The sequence below is a fragment of the Equus caballus genome, chromosome 2, assembly GCF_041296265.1.
Source record: "Equus caballus isolate H_3958 breed thoroughbred chromosome 2, TB-T2T, whole genome shotgun sequence".
Classification (NCBI taxonomy): Eukaryota; Metazoa; Chordata; class Mammalia; order Perissodactyla; family Equidae; genus Equus; species Equus caballus.
The window spans coordinates 1,460,288-1,475,247 of NC_091685.1; the positions used below are offsets into that span (position 1 = coordinate 1,460,288).

Below are 14,960 nucleotides of genomic sequence, written 5' to 3' on the forward strand. Positions count from 1 at the left end.
TATTGTGCCATGCAGTCCTCAGGGACGTCTTAGTCCGGGGAGACGGGAATGCCCCCTTTGGAATTAAGGGATGGATCGATTGTAGTGACTCCTACCAAAACCCACCCCAAAAGGGTTTCGTTCACGCCGTCGCCTCGCCGCGGTGAGGGGTGCTGTCTGACGTTTGGAAGCTTGAGAACCAAGTTGGTCGCCTTCCAGTTTCTTTTTTTAAGACTTCCATCATGTATGTACTTTGCTCGAATAATTATTTTAAAGTACGTGTCCTATTTTTGCCAATCTGACATCTGTTTCCATAGAAGCTAGAGAAGAAATAGTCATTTTTCAGCAGCTTTGTTAACGCTGCATTCCAGGCTTCAGCTGTGAGTGCTGTCCTTGCTCCTTCGGAGATGGTACTTAAAGAATTAAGGATCCGACATGTTCTTAGAGGCTAGCAATCAAATTGTTTAATTTCCTCGCATCATTCATTTAGTAGTCCTGGCAGTCTGCCCGCTGTTCGTTGACCTGCTGCGGTTCTCTGAAGGAGCTCTCAGCCCTGATTCTCATGCTCTGTGTAGTCTAGTGATTGGCTTGTGGAAAATGTATAAATAGATTTCTTCTCCCATTTTTTACCTGTTCTTAAGGTTAAACCAGAGGTTACAAAATGTCAGCCACTATTCCTGTTCTAAGTGACACTTGATTGTCAGTGATATAAATGACGATGTTTTTACTTATATACATACAGTGTTTGGGGCTCTGCTCATACCTTCTGTGTCAGAATAGTTTTTAAAAATTTCACGTAGGTCATGAGAGATGAGCAAGAGTTTGCTTGGCCTATGAGCAGAGCTAAAAGCAGAGCTAAAAAGCAGAGTGTAAATAGATGTACACAGACGTAGAGATAAGAGCTTTTCTTTTCTGAGAGGTGTCAGTCAGTGGGTCTGGAGCTTAGTGGGGAAGGAGCGTTTGGGGGAGGTGCCTGGGGAAACAGTAGGAGGCAGTGCTGTGAGGGGCCTGGTCTACCATATGAAGGAGTTTATTGAGGCTTATGGAAACCAATGGAAAGTACAACAATAGTTGCCGTTGTTGGTTTGGGGGCTTAAAAAGGTAATAATGTATCATGTAAAAATTTAAACACAGACATATATAAGATGGAAATACTAAATCCCTTAGAGCCACCATCCTGCCACCAAAAATAACTTCTGTGAATAGTTTGGTGTATATTTCTTTAGATTTATATTAGTATATGCTAGCACATTTTAGCATTACTATTTTTGCAAATTGGGTAGAGAGTTTTGTCTTTTGTTTTCTGTGGTATCGCTAGCATCCAGAATGGTATGCAGTAGACACTTAGTAAATATTTAATGAATGAGTGAATAACATAATTCAGAGATCAAAAACTGAATGGGGTCTTTGTATGTTTGTTTGGTCAGGGTGGTTAAAAAGGGTTTTTTTGAGTTGGTTGCCAACATTTTTAAATTGATAACTTTCACATTAAGTCTGAATTTCTGGCTTTCATTGAAAAAAGTGAAACTTTGGCAGCGCTAAGCCCGAATTCCATTATACTTGTTGCATCTGCTTTAGATGGGCATGAGTCTGCGTTTACATCAGTATGGCTTTGCTGATAGTCCCCTGCCTTGACCTTACAAACCTGCCCTCTTCAATATAGTAGCCACTAGTTGATGTCGCCATTTAGTTTTAAATTTATTAAATTAAGTTAATTAAAAATTCTTTTGCTCAGTTGCACGAGCCACATTTCCAGGGCTCCTTGGCCACATGTAGGAGCTACCATATTGGATGGTTCAGATATAGAACATTTCCATCATTGTAGAAAGTTCTGCTCGGCAGTGCTGCTTTACGCATTAGAGTTTGCTATCATTGACATACAGAATTTTTGCAAAATAGCATTTTTGTTATTTTTTAAATTTGCCTCTTTCTTGTCATTACTCAAATCCCCATTTTTTAAATGACTGGGTGGTATTTAGCAATGTAGGACTTCGTGTGAGTTGCGGGAGTAGGATTCCATTGTCAGATTTGCATTTTAGATTGCTTTAGCTCTGCTTTGGGAGGATGAACTGGAGGGATAGGGTTGGTGGTGAAATAAGACAGAGAGATTGGAGGGTGTATAGTAATTGACACCCCAAGGCAGCAGAGCCCAGGAAAGGCTAGATTGAGACATTGAGGAGGAAGAATTTTCATGACTGATTTAATGTGGGCTGATAGCTTTTTGGATGCTAAAGTCATGGTAGAGATAATCTTGTTTTATCTGAAATTGATTCATTGTTGAAAAGTGGGAATTTGGCTTTGCAGAGTATGGAAGGAACCCTCAGCTAGTTCCAATAAACAACGTGTAAAATATTAAAGTGTTATCAGCTTGTGTACAAATGTGTAACTGTTTTATACCATGTAACCTCTTAAGTCAGTGATCATTTATTTGCAAAATACAGAAACTCTTTGAAGAGAGGAAATTATTTTAGGAACGAAGTAAAAGCTCATGAAGGTCAATTAAGTGTAGGAAGTACGGCAGACTCTTGGGAACCAGGAAGGTGAGCGTCTCCCCCAGCACCTCTCTCTGAGGCGTCATGGTCTCCTACTTTCTCTCTACACTGTGATCTCGTTGTCTTTTCTGTAGATCCACTTCTTTTGCAAAGGTTTTGTTTGTACTTCTTGCTTTTTTAAAATTTATTTAAAATTTACTTTTTTATTACTTTTTTTATTGCTTTATTTATTCTTTATTTGTTCTGAAGCATCTTTGAAGGTAATATTGTGTTAGCCTAGGTTAAGTTAGACATATATTTTTTCCCTAACCTTTATTATGAAGATTTTGAAATATTTAGAAAAATTGAAAAAAGATATAATGAACACATATATAACCACCACTTAGGTACACTGATTGTTCATGTTTTACTGTGTTGGCTTTATGTCCTCTGTGTGGATACGTACGTGTGTGTACATTTGCTATACAATTTGAAGTTTTGTTCTTCATGAGATATTTTAGCAAATATCTCAGGCATAAAATATTCACTTACATAACCACAATATCATTGTCACCTGAGAAAATAAGCAACAATTACCTAAAGTAACCTAAAGACAAATCCATATTCAAATTCCCCCGGTAGTCCCAGTTGTCTTCTAAAGCTGATTTTTTCCTTCCAAGCTAGGATCTAATCAGAGTTCATGCGTTGCATTTGGTTGCTGTCTCTTTTTAGTATCTTTTAAAAATAGCTGAATTGATGTGTCATTGACATACAATAAATTGTACACATTTAAACTGTACAGTGTAAGTTTTGACTTATGTGTACTCCTGTGAAACCAGCAACCTACTCAAGATACTGAACATAGTCATTACCCCTGAAACTTCGTACTCCTCCCCTTGCCCCTCTTTAATGTCCCCATTGTCAGACGATCACTGCTCTCTCTGTTAACTATAAATTAGTTTGCGTTTTCTACAGTTTATATTATAGAGCTGGAATCATAGAGTGTGTACTTTTTGTGGGGAGTAGAGTCTGGCTTCTGTCACCTGCTAGTATATAGAAATAAAATTGTTTTTGTATATTGCTCTTGTACGCTGCCACCTTACTAAATTCATTCTATTTTACTTCTTTATTTCTTGTCTGGATGCTATTTATTTAGTTAGTTTTTTATTTATTTATTTGATTCTGGTGCACTGACTAGGATCTCTAGTACAATGTTGAATAGAAGTGGTGAGAACAGACATCTTGCCTTGGTCCTGATCTTAACAGGAAAGTGTAGTGTTTCATGAATAAATATGCTGTTGGCTATAGGTTTTCCACACGTGTCCTACTACTGAGAGTTTTTATCAGGGATGCATGTTAGATTTTATCAGATGGTTTTTCTGTATCTATTGAGATGATCATGTAGTGTTTCTCTTTCAGTCTGTTAGTAGGATGAATTACATTGACTGATTTGTGTTGTTTAATCAGCCTTGGATTCCTGGGACAAACCTCACTTCGTCATGATGTATTGTCCTTTTTATATATTGTTGAATTAGATTTTCTAAAATATTGTTAAGAATTTTTGTATCTATGTTCATGATATAGATAGGAGGATGTAAAAGGACATTACTCTATGGTCTTTTTGTTATTTTTTTTTCTGGGTTTCATGTCAGGGCGATGCCAGTCTTCATGGATTGAGTTGCAAACTATTCCTTCCTTTTTAATTTCGTGGCAGAGCTTGTATAGAATTATTAAATCTTTTTCTTTTTTTTTCACATTGGTTTATAACATTGTGTAATTTCAGATGAACATTATTGTATATCAGTTTCTGGATAGGCTGCATTGTGCTCACTACCAATAGTCTAGTTTTTATCCGTCACCATGTATATGTACACATCCCTTTACCCTTTTGCTGATCTCCCACCCACTTCCCCTTTGATAACCACTAATCTGTTCTCCTTGTCCATGTATTTGTTTATATTCCACATATGAGTGAAATCATATGGTGTTTGTCTTTCTCTGTCTGGCTTATTTTGCTTAACATAATACCCTCGAGGTCCATCCATGTTGTTGCAAATGAGACGATTTTGTCTTTTTTCATGGCTGAGTAGCATTCCATTGTATATAGATATGACATCTTCTGTATCCATTTCTCAGTTGAAGGACACTGAGTTGCTTCCATGTCTTGGCTATTGTGAATAATGATGCAGTGAACATAGGGGTGCATAAATCTCTTTGTATTGTTGATTTCACGTTCTTTGGATAAATATAAGATAGTGGGATAGCTAGATTTTATGATATTTCTATTGTTAATTTTTTGAGAAATCTTCATGCTGTTTTCCATAGTGGCTACACCAGTTTACATCCCTACCAGCAGTGTATGAGGGTTCCCTTTTCTCCACATCCTCTCCAACAGTTGTTATTTTTTATCTTGTTAATTATAGCTATTCTGACAGGTGTAAGGTGATATCTCATTGTGGTTTTGATTTGCATTTCTCTAATAGTTAGTGATCAACATCCCTTCATGTGCCTGTTGGCCATCTGTATATCTTCTTGGGAAAAATGTCTGTTCATATCCTCTGCTTATTTTTTGATCTGGTTGTTTGTTTTTTTATTGTTGAGTTATATGAGTTCTTTATATATTTTGGAAAGTAACCCCTTGTTGGATATATGATTTGCAAATATTTTCTCCAAGTTTGTGGGTTGCTTTTCGTTTTGCTGATGGTTTTCTTTGCTGTGCAGAAGCCTTTTAGTTTGATGTAGTATCATTTGTTTATTTTTTTATATTGTTTGTTTCCCTTGCCCAGTCAGACATAGTACTTGAAAATATGCTGCTAAGACTGATATCAATCGGGGCCAGCCTGGTGGCTCAGTGGTTAAGTTCCCATGTTCCACTTCTTGGTGGCCCGGGGTTCACCGGTTCGGATCCCAGGTGTGGACATGGCACTGCTTGGCAAAAGCCATGCTGTGGTAGGCGTCCCACATATAAAATAGAGGAAGATGGGCATGGATGTTAGCTCAGGGCCAGGCTTCCTCAGTAAGAAGAGGAGGATTGGCAGTAGTTAGCTCAGGGCTAATCTTCCTCAAAAAAAAAAAAGACATATCGAAGAGCATACTGCCTATGTTTTCTTCTAGAAGTTTCACGGTTTCAGGTCTTACATTCAAGTCTTTAATCTGTTTTCAGTTAGTTTTTGTGTATGGTGTGAGATAATTGTCTACTTTCATTCTTTTGCATGTGGCTGTTTAGTTTTCCCAATGCCATTTATTGAAGAAACTTTCCTTTCTCCATTGTTCTTGGCGCCCTTGTTGAAAACTATCTGTCTGTAGATGTGTGGTTTTATTTCTGGGCTCTTGATGCTGTTCTGTTGATCCATGTGTCTGTTTTGGTGCCAGTACCATGCTGTTTTGATTACTATAGCTTTGTTGTATATTTTGAAGTCAGGGATTATGATGGCTCCAGCTTTGTTCTTTTTTCTCACAATTGCTTTGGCTATCCAGAGTCTTTTGTTGTTCCATATAAATTTTAGGATTCTTTGTTCCATTTCCGTGAAGAGTGCCATTGAGGTTCTGATTGGGATTGTGCAGAATCTGTAGATTGCTTTAGGTAATATGGACATTTTAACTATGTTTATTCTTCTCATCCATGAGCATAGAATATCTTTCCATTTCTTTATGTCTTCTTTGATTTCTTTCAGTTTTTCACCGTTAAGCATGATGTTGGCTGTGAGTTTGTCATATGTGGCCTTTATTATGTTGAGGTGCTTTCCTTCTATACCCATTTTATTGAGAGTTTTTATCATAAATGGCGTTGGATCTTGTCAAATGCTTTCTCTACATCTATTGAGATGATCACGTGGTTTTTATTCCTCATTTTGTTAATGTGGTGTATCACATTGATTGATTTGTGGATGTTGAACCATCCCTGTGTCTCTGGCATAAATCCCACTTGATCATGGTGTATAATCCTTTCAATGTATTGCTCTGTTCGATTTGCCAGTATTTTGTTGAGGATGTTTGCATCTGTGTTCATCAGCAATATTGGCTTGTAGCTTTCCTTCTTTCTTCTGTTGTTCTTGTCTAGTTTTGGTATCAGGGTAATGTTGGCCTCATAGAATGAGTTAGGAAGTATCCCATCTTCTTCAGTTTTTGGAATAGTTTGAGAAGGATAGGTATTAAATCTTTGAGTGTTTGGTAGAATTCTCCAGAGAAGCCATCTGGTCCTGGACTTTTGTTTTTTGGAGGTTTTTGATTACTCTTTCAATCTCTTTACTTGTTATTGGTCTATTCAGATTCTGTATTTCTTCTTGTTCAGTTTTGAGAGGTTGTATGAGTCTAAGAATTTATCCATTTCTCCTAGGTTATCCAATTTATTGGCGTATAGTTTTTTATAGTATTCTCTTGTAATCCTTTGTATTTCTGTCATATCCATTGTCCTTTCTCCTCTTCCATTTTTAATTTCACTTATTTGAGCCTTCTCTTTTTTTTCTTGTGAGTCTGGCTAAGGTTTGTCAGTTTTGTTTGTCTTCTCAAAGAACCAGCTCTTTGTTTCATTGATCCTTTTTGTTGCATTTTTAGTCTTTATGTCATTCATTTCTGCTGTAATTTTTATTATTTCCCTCATTCTGCTGACTTGAGGCTTTGTTCTTCTTTTTCTAGTTCCGTTAGGTGAGGTTTAAGATAACTTACTTGAGATTTTTCTCCTTGTTGAGGTAGGCCTGTATTGCTATAAATTTCTCTTTTAGTACTGTTTTTCCTGCATCGCATAAGAGTTGGTATGTTATGTTTTTATTTGCATTTGTCTCCAGGTATTTTTTAAAAATTTTTCCTTTGATTTCTTCATTGATCCATTGGTTACTCAGTGGCTTGTTGTTTAGTCTCCACATATTTGTGACTTTCTCATCTTTTTTCTTATATTTGATTTCTAGTTTTATAGCATCGTGGTCAGAAAAGATGCTTGATGTTATTTCAATCATCATAAGTTTATTGAGGCTTGCCTCGTTTCCCAACAAATGGTCTATCTTTGAGAATGTTCCATGTGCACTTGAGAAGAATGTGTGTTCTGCTGTTTTTGGATGGAATGTTCTGTATATATCTGTTAAGTCCATCTGGTCTAGTGTTTCATATAAGGCCACTCTTTCCTTGTTGACTTTCTGTCTGGATGATCTATCCATTGATGTAAGTGAGCTGTCGAGGTCCACTATTATAACTGTGTTACTGTCAGTTTCTTCCTTTAAGTCTGTTAGTAGTTGCTTTATATACTTTGGTGCTCCTGTGTTAGGTGCATATATAAGTGTTATGTTCTCTTGGTGGAATGTCCCTTTTATCATCATATACTATTCCTCTTTGTCTCTTACTGTCTTCTTTTTCTTGAAGTCTGCTTTGTCTTATATAAGTATGGCAACACCTGCTTTCTTTTGGTTGTCATTTGCTTAGAGTATCATCTTCCACTCCTTTGCTCTGAACCTATGTTTGTCTTAAAGACCTTTCCTGGAGGCAGAATAATGTTGGGTCTTGTTTTTTAATCCATCTAGCCACTCTGTGTCTTTTGATTGGATAATTCAATCTATTTACATTTAGAGTTATTATTGATATATGAGGGCTTAATACTGCCATTTTATCTCTTATTTTCTGGTTGTTCTATATTTCCATTGTTTCTCTTCCCTTGTATTTCTGCCTGCCATTTCAGTTTGATGGTTTTCTGTGATAGTTTTCTCAGTTTTCTCTTTATTTATGATTTGTGGCTCTGCTCTGATTTTTTGTTTAGTGGTTGCCATGAGGTTTGTATAAAAGATCTCATAGATGAGATAGTCCATTTTCTAATAGGCTTTGTCTCCATTATCCCAAGCAGGCTCCATCTCTTACCTCTTCCCCTCTGAGTTGTTGTCACAAATTACGGTTTCTGTTGTGAGTTTGTGACTAAATTGAAGTGTTTATGGTTATTATTGGTGCTTTCCTTTCCTCTATTTTTTATGTTACAATTAAGTGTTTACTAACCTATTCTGATAAAAAGCTGCAATTTTCTGATTCTATCTGTTTATCTCCTTGCTCCAGGTTTTGTAAACCTTTGCATTTTAGTTTCAGATGGGAGGGCTCCTTTCAATGTTTCTTGTAAGGCAGGCCTGGTGGCTATGAACTCTCTCAGCTTTTGTTTATCTGGGAAAGCCTATTTCTCCATTGTATCTGAAGGATAGTTTCACTGGATAGAGTATTCTTGGCTGAAAGTTTTTGTCTTTCAGTATTTTGAATATATCATTCCATTCTCTCCTACCCTGTAAGGGTTCTGCTGAGAAATCCACTGGAAGTCTGATAGGGTTTCCCTTGTAGGTTATTTTCTTCTGTCTTGCTGCCCTAAATATATATTTCTTTGTCATTGACTTTTGGCAGTTTTAATATTATATGCCTTGGAGAAGGTCTTTTTGCATTGATGTAATTAGGAGTTCTGTTGGCTTCATGTACTTGTAAGTCCAGTGCCTTCCTCAGGCTTGGGAAGTTCTCAGCTATTATTTCTTTGAACAAGCTCTCTGCTCCTTTCTCCTTCTCTTCTCCCTCTGGAATGCTTATAATCTTTATGTTGCTTTTCCTAATTGAGTCAGATATTTTTTGAAGAATTTCTTCATTTTTAAAAAATCTTAGTTCTGTCTCCTCCTCCACCTGAAGCATTTCTATATTTCTATCCTCTAAATCACTAATTCTATCATCTATGGTGTCAGTTCTGTATTTTATGGTTTCTAGGTTATTTTTTATCTCATCAATTGGGTGGTTCTCCAGAATTTGTTTGGTGTTTGTTTTAGAGCTTCAATCTCTTTGGTAAAGTATTCCTTCTGCTTGTTAATTTTATTCCTGAGCTCATCGAACTGACTTTCTGATTTTCTTGTAACTTGTAGAGTTTCTTTATGATAACTATTTTGAATTCTGTGTCATTTGGATTGTAAATTTCTGTGAGTTCAGGATTGGTTTCTAGAGACTTGTCATTTTCCTTCTGCTCTGAAGCATTACTGTAGTTCTGCATGGTGTTTGATGAATTGATCCTTTGCTGGTGCATTTGTGGTAGTATCAGGTCACAGATTCCTCCAGCCACTGCTGTGGGGGGGCAGTAGCTATGTTTTCTGATTCTGCCCCATCTGCTGGATCTTGTGCTGGGAGGGCTGCTGTGTATTTTTGCAGCCTGGCTATAGCTACTTGGCAAGTCATGCATGCATGCGCAGCGCAGGGCCTCTGTGCTCTGTCAGAGGGTCATTCTTGTGTGGGTGGCAGTGCTGGGTGTGGCAGGAGACCAGCTGAGCTGCTGTGCTAAGTGAGAGGTGAGGGGTGCTTTCCTTCTTCTGCGAGTAGGCTCTGTACTTGCACACTGTTGGGCTGAGCTGCTGGGCTTGGTGGGTGGGGCCCCTCATGGGGGTTGAGCCACTACCGCTCGGTAGAGAGTATTCCCATGGGTGGGGCCACTGCTGCCTGGTGGGTGCTCCTGCAGGCCAGGTCACACTCCCAAAGCATTTGTGTGCAGGCCAGGCTGCACCCACCTCTTCTTACAGTCATGCTGGCCACTGTGAGGACCCATAACCTGGATTGCTGCTGCTAGGGAGGGGGAGGGGTGCTCTCACTCAGTTCCACCACTTCCCAGGGATCCAGTCCCCCCACCTTCAGATGCATGCATGCATAGATGCTTCATGGATCTCTCAGGTGTCCTGTGCTGTGTAGGGAATCCTGTGTTTCTTAATGAGCGTCCATTTAGTTGTAACTTAGAGGTGTGACACAAAGGGAGCAACACAGTCTGCCATGATGCTGACATCACTCCCCAAATCTTCTTTAAGTGTTTGATAGTATTCCACAGTGAAGCTGTTTGTGCCTGGAACTGTCTTTGTGGGAATGTCTTTAACTACAAATTCAATTTAAAAAAAGTAGATATAGGGCTCTTCATGTTACCTGTTTCTCCTTGAAAGAGCTTTTGTAATTTGTGTTTTTCAAAGAATTTATCCATTCATCTAAATGTCATTTAAGATTTTCTGCTTCATTAGTTTTAAGAAATTTGATTATGACATATCTTGGAGTTGTTTCCTTTATGTTTCTTGTTGGTGTGGCTCATTAAATTTCTTGGATTTGTGGGTTTACAGTTTTCATCAAATTTGGAAAATTTTGACCATTAATTTTTCAAGTGTTTTTTCTGTCTACCAGCCCTCTCCCCCTTTTCAGGGACCCCAGTTACACATATATTAAGCTACTTGAAGGTACTCTGCACCTCAGTGATGCTCTCAGCATTTTTTTCCAGTCTATTTTCTCTTTGCATTTCATTTTGGATGGTTTCTATTGGTATGTCAACTTCACACATCTTTATACAATGTCTAATCTGCTGTTAATCTCATCCATTGTATTTTTTTAATCTAAAACGTAGTTTTCTTGTCTAAAACTTCAATCTAGATCTATTTAAAAAGTATATTCATGTCTCTACATAACATGCTCAAGTTTTCCTTTAACTTCTTAAACATGTGGACTATAGTTATAATAACTACTTTAATGTCCTTGTCTTGTAGTGCTCTCCTTTGTGTTATTTAGGAGTTAGTTTCCATTGATTGATATTTCTCCTCATTATGGATCACATATCCTGCTTCTTGCATGCCTGGTAATTTTTAATTGTTATTGTACATTGTGAAGTGCTCGATATTTTTGAATTCTTATAACTGTTCTTGAGGTTTTTTCTGGAATGCTGAAAAGTTACTTAGAAACAGTTTGATCTTTTTGAATGTTGCTTTTAATCTTTGTTAGATAGGGCCAGAGCAACTTTTAGTTTAGGAGTAGTTTTTCTAATATTGAGGCAAAACCCTATAGTCAGGTGCTGTATAATGATGTTTCAGTCAATGACAGACCGCGTATACGGTAATGGTCCCATAAGATTAGTACTATGTAGTCTACCTGTGTAGGCGCTATTCCATCTAGGTTTGTGTAAGTGCACTCTGGAAGTTTGCACAATGACAAAATTGCTGAATGACGCATTTCTCAGAACATATCCCCCTTGTTAAGCAATGCATGACTGTCCTCTACCCAATTCCCTGTGAATTAATAGGTTTTCCACCTCGAAGGGTGAGAACAGGCGCTATTCTCTGCCCTGTGTTAGCCCTGCATCTTGTTCCTCTGATTCTTTCAGGCAGTTGTTTCCCATCTCCAGGGCATTTTCTCATATATGTGCCCTGGTCAGGAGTCGGCTGACTGCAAGGCAGGGATTCTCTGCAGATCTCTGGGGTTCTTTGTCTGTGCAGCTCTGTCTTGTACTCTGCTCTGTGGGCTCTAGCTACCGTGGGCTTCTTGAACTCCCAGCTTCATCTCTTCGATGTAGAGGGATCATTGGGCTGTGCCTAGGTTTCCCCTCTCTGCATATCGTAGGGCTCACCTTATTGTTTCCTGTCTCTCAGGGATCACTGTCCTTCATTGCCTAATGTCTAGTGTGTTGAAACCATTGTTTTATTTATTCTGTCTGTTTTTTTAGTTGTTTTAGGTAGGAGGATAAGTCTGGTCCCACTTACTCCATTTTGATCTCAGTCAGGAATGCCAGGATTATGTCTGAAAGAAATAAATGTATATTTTATTTTACTTGTTTATTTCTTTTTGGTGAGGAAGATTATCCCTGAGCTAACATCTGTGCCAGTCTTCCTCTATTTTGTGTGTGGGATGCCACCACAGCATGGCTTGATGAGCTCTGTGTAGGTCTGTGCCCAGGATCCGAACCTGTGCACCCTGGGCTGCCAAGCAGAGTGTGCGAACTTAACCACCATGCCATTGAGCCAACCCCAAATTTGTTTTTTAAAAAGTATATCTCGTAAGTTAGATTTTACCATTCCATTGCATCCTTCTTTCCCCTGGTTACTGACGATTGATAAAATTTTACTGCTGTTTTTATCTAATTTCTTATTACTCATTCTTATTACCCATTTCTTATTACTCAAATAATGTAGCTGTTAGAATAAAAATAGATTCCCCCCAACTAAAATAAAAAATGAAAAGAAGAAAAATTCAAGTTTCTAAAGTACATCTTGTAGAGTAAAAAAAAACGTAAGTAAAACCTCTTTGGTTTGTGTTGCTGAAAGGCATTGCTGTGGTGGTGGTGAGTGGAAACCCAAGGTAATTTAGGGAGAGCTGTGTTCTTCCTTTAGGAAGAACAGCTGACACACCTGTTTCGTAAGTGTTATTTTTCCCAGTTTGGTAGATAAGTATTTTCCAAAGATATTTATAGTTTACTTTTTGTGTTCCAGATAATCAAGCAAAAGAACTATGAACTTCATCTCTGGATTGTCGTCTGCTACTAGAAACTGTATTTTCTTCCGATTTAATTTACTGACCAGCTGGAGAAGATGTAACACACTGGCTCTAGCCTCACCAGACTGTCATCAAGTACAGATTAACCGTATGGTAAATCAGTGTGATAGGTTGACTTTTCTGCCTGGAAACTTTCATTACTGTAGGACTTTTACTAAAAAAAGAACAGGATGCCTCTCAACTACCAAAAGTAAGGAAATTTGGATGATTACCCAAAAATGTACCACACGGAATGTCTCTTTTTCAAGACAGCAGCTAACAGAAGAAGTTGTACTAGTTCCTGCTCTTTCAGTCCTGCGCCCTCTAAACTGTTTTCCCAGGAGAGACATCAGGTGTTTCCACACTTCTCCACGGCTGTGGGCTGCTCCCGTCCCTCTCTTGTTGGTCGTTCTTAAACCAGTCCAGAAACTACTCGCCATCATTGTAGGCAGGTAAGATGCTTTTAAAAAAAATAAACTTTTTTATTGAAGGATATTTGTAAAACAATACTTTTAAAGAGAACGTGTTAGATTTCCTTCTCGTATTTAGCTCAAAATTAAGTTTATAAACACTTGGTTCTACTCAGATTTGTTATGTATGATTTAATAATCTTGAAATAATTTACTGCATAATTTACTGTATTACAGTATAGAAATATGATCTTTAAAAAATTATCCTTATATATCTTGTATAGATACTTTTAAAAGATTGACTTTCTGATTACAAGAAGAATCGGAAATGTTGGTATAACTTATGTATGAGAACAGTGTTTGCAAACAGTCTTTTTTAGTTTATGGAATTTGAGGCAATGGATCATGAAACTGAAGAATTTGCTTATTTAAGAATGGGCTTACTGCTAGCCAAGTTAACTCTTAATATTTATTTTTCTGTTCTTTTACAACAAATTTTGTTATTTGCTCCTGGTAGTTTTTTATAAGAATTAATATTTTTACAGCTACATAGTACTTTATAATTAATTTAATCCCCATGTAATTAATCCTGTTTTCTCTTATTTGCTCCATGAAGATTTAAGGAAGGTAAAGTTAAGCATTGTCTCCTCATAAAGCTTTATGTTTGATATGAAGAAATCCCTTCTAGCCTTCTTCTTACTTCTCTATTAACCAACCCAATTTTCTTTTTATCAAAAATTGAGAACTTGTACTCTATAATTTGTTATGTTCTTTATGATTTGGCATTGGCACCCAGAAAATATACAGCTATAAAAGCTTTCAATTTAAGTAACAACTATCAAAGAAAATCCATGCTGGACAATAGTTAAAGCAGTAAAAGCAGATTTTATTCAGGAGGATTGTAGTTGGAGGAGGCAGGGGAGAGACCTCTCTGTAGAACTAGTCAATTCTGAATACAGCATGGGCAAGTGGGGTTTACAGCCGAGGAGCAGAGAAGGGGTTGGTGGATGGAAAATTACTAACAGGGACCATCAGGAGGAAGAGGGTATCTGCCTAAACACACCTAACAGGATACTTGCTGAAGGCAGGTGAGGGGGGTCAGACATCACTTGGGTGCTGAAGAAGGATGAGGCACCTGGTTAGATATCAAGGGTGATCAGATGTGGAGGATGGGGGATTCTGGCTAACCTGACTTAGCAGGATTCTTGCTAAAGTTGGACAATGCAGAAATGAACATGGAAATCCAAGAGTCAAGGACTAGTTGAAAAAGAGTTCAGGGGACCCTGAGTAGAGTTTGGTGGAGGAGAGAATCTTTGTCACAAATTGGCCCAGGTTCGTGGGCCAATAGCTCTTTTTCATCCTTTTTAATTATTTATTTTTAACTTTGTTTTTGTTGTTACTATTGTAAGTTACCTAAAATTTCCTTTTGGAAGATATTTTCTACATTTTAAACAAATAATAATAAGTCATATAAAGTTTTAAAAGGAAATAAGTATACTTCAAAAGTTCGTTTATTTAGGTTGAAACACTTTAAAGGCATTTTAGGTGTGTCACTTAAAGATAACTTGAAGTTACCTTATAAATAAGTTTTGTCAAGAGATGATGTATATATTTTAAATTTTTGTTGTGATTTCACAGATGAACTCACAAGGAAAAATTTTTGTCCCAGTATTGAAAACGTTTGCTTCTTGTCAAAATGTCTCTGGAGGCTGATAAGCAGCAGAGTATTGTTGCCTGGCAGAAATTGGAACTCCTCAGATGTTGTGTATAAAATCTCTCATTTCCTTATTTATGGTGCTTATGGTCTTCGTCTTACCTCTCCTTTGTCATGTTCTAGAGG

The 14,960-nt window shown here is 37.6% G+C and overlaps 1 protein-coding gene across 8 annotated transcripts in view; it reads left to right on the top strand.

Annotated features, from left to right (window-relative positions):
* The window catches only part of OMA1 (OMA1 zinc metallopeptidase), a 113,973-nt gene that overhangs the window by 646 nt on the left and 98,367 nt on the right, over positions 1-14,960 (top strand). For all 8 annotated transcript variants that reach the window (XR_002803926.2, XR_011436327.1, XR_011436328.1 and 5 more), the window contains exon 2: positions 12,668-13,162. Coding sequence is in view for 4 of the 8 variants with exons in the window: in XM_023629014.2 (XP_023484782.2) it covers positions 12,687-13,162 (476 nt within the window). In the remaining 4 variants the exon portion in view is untranslated. The remainder of the gene's footprint in view (positions 1-12,667; positions 13,163-14,960) is intronic.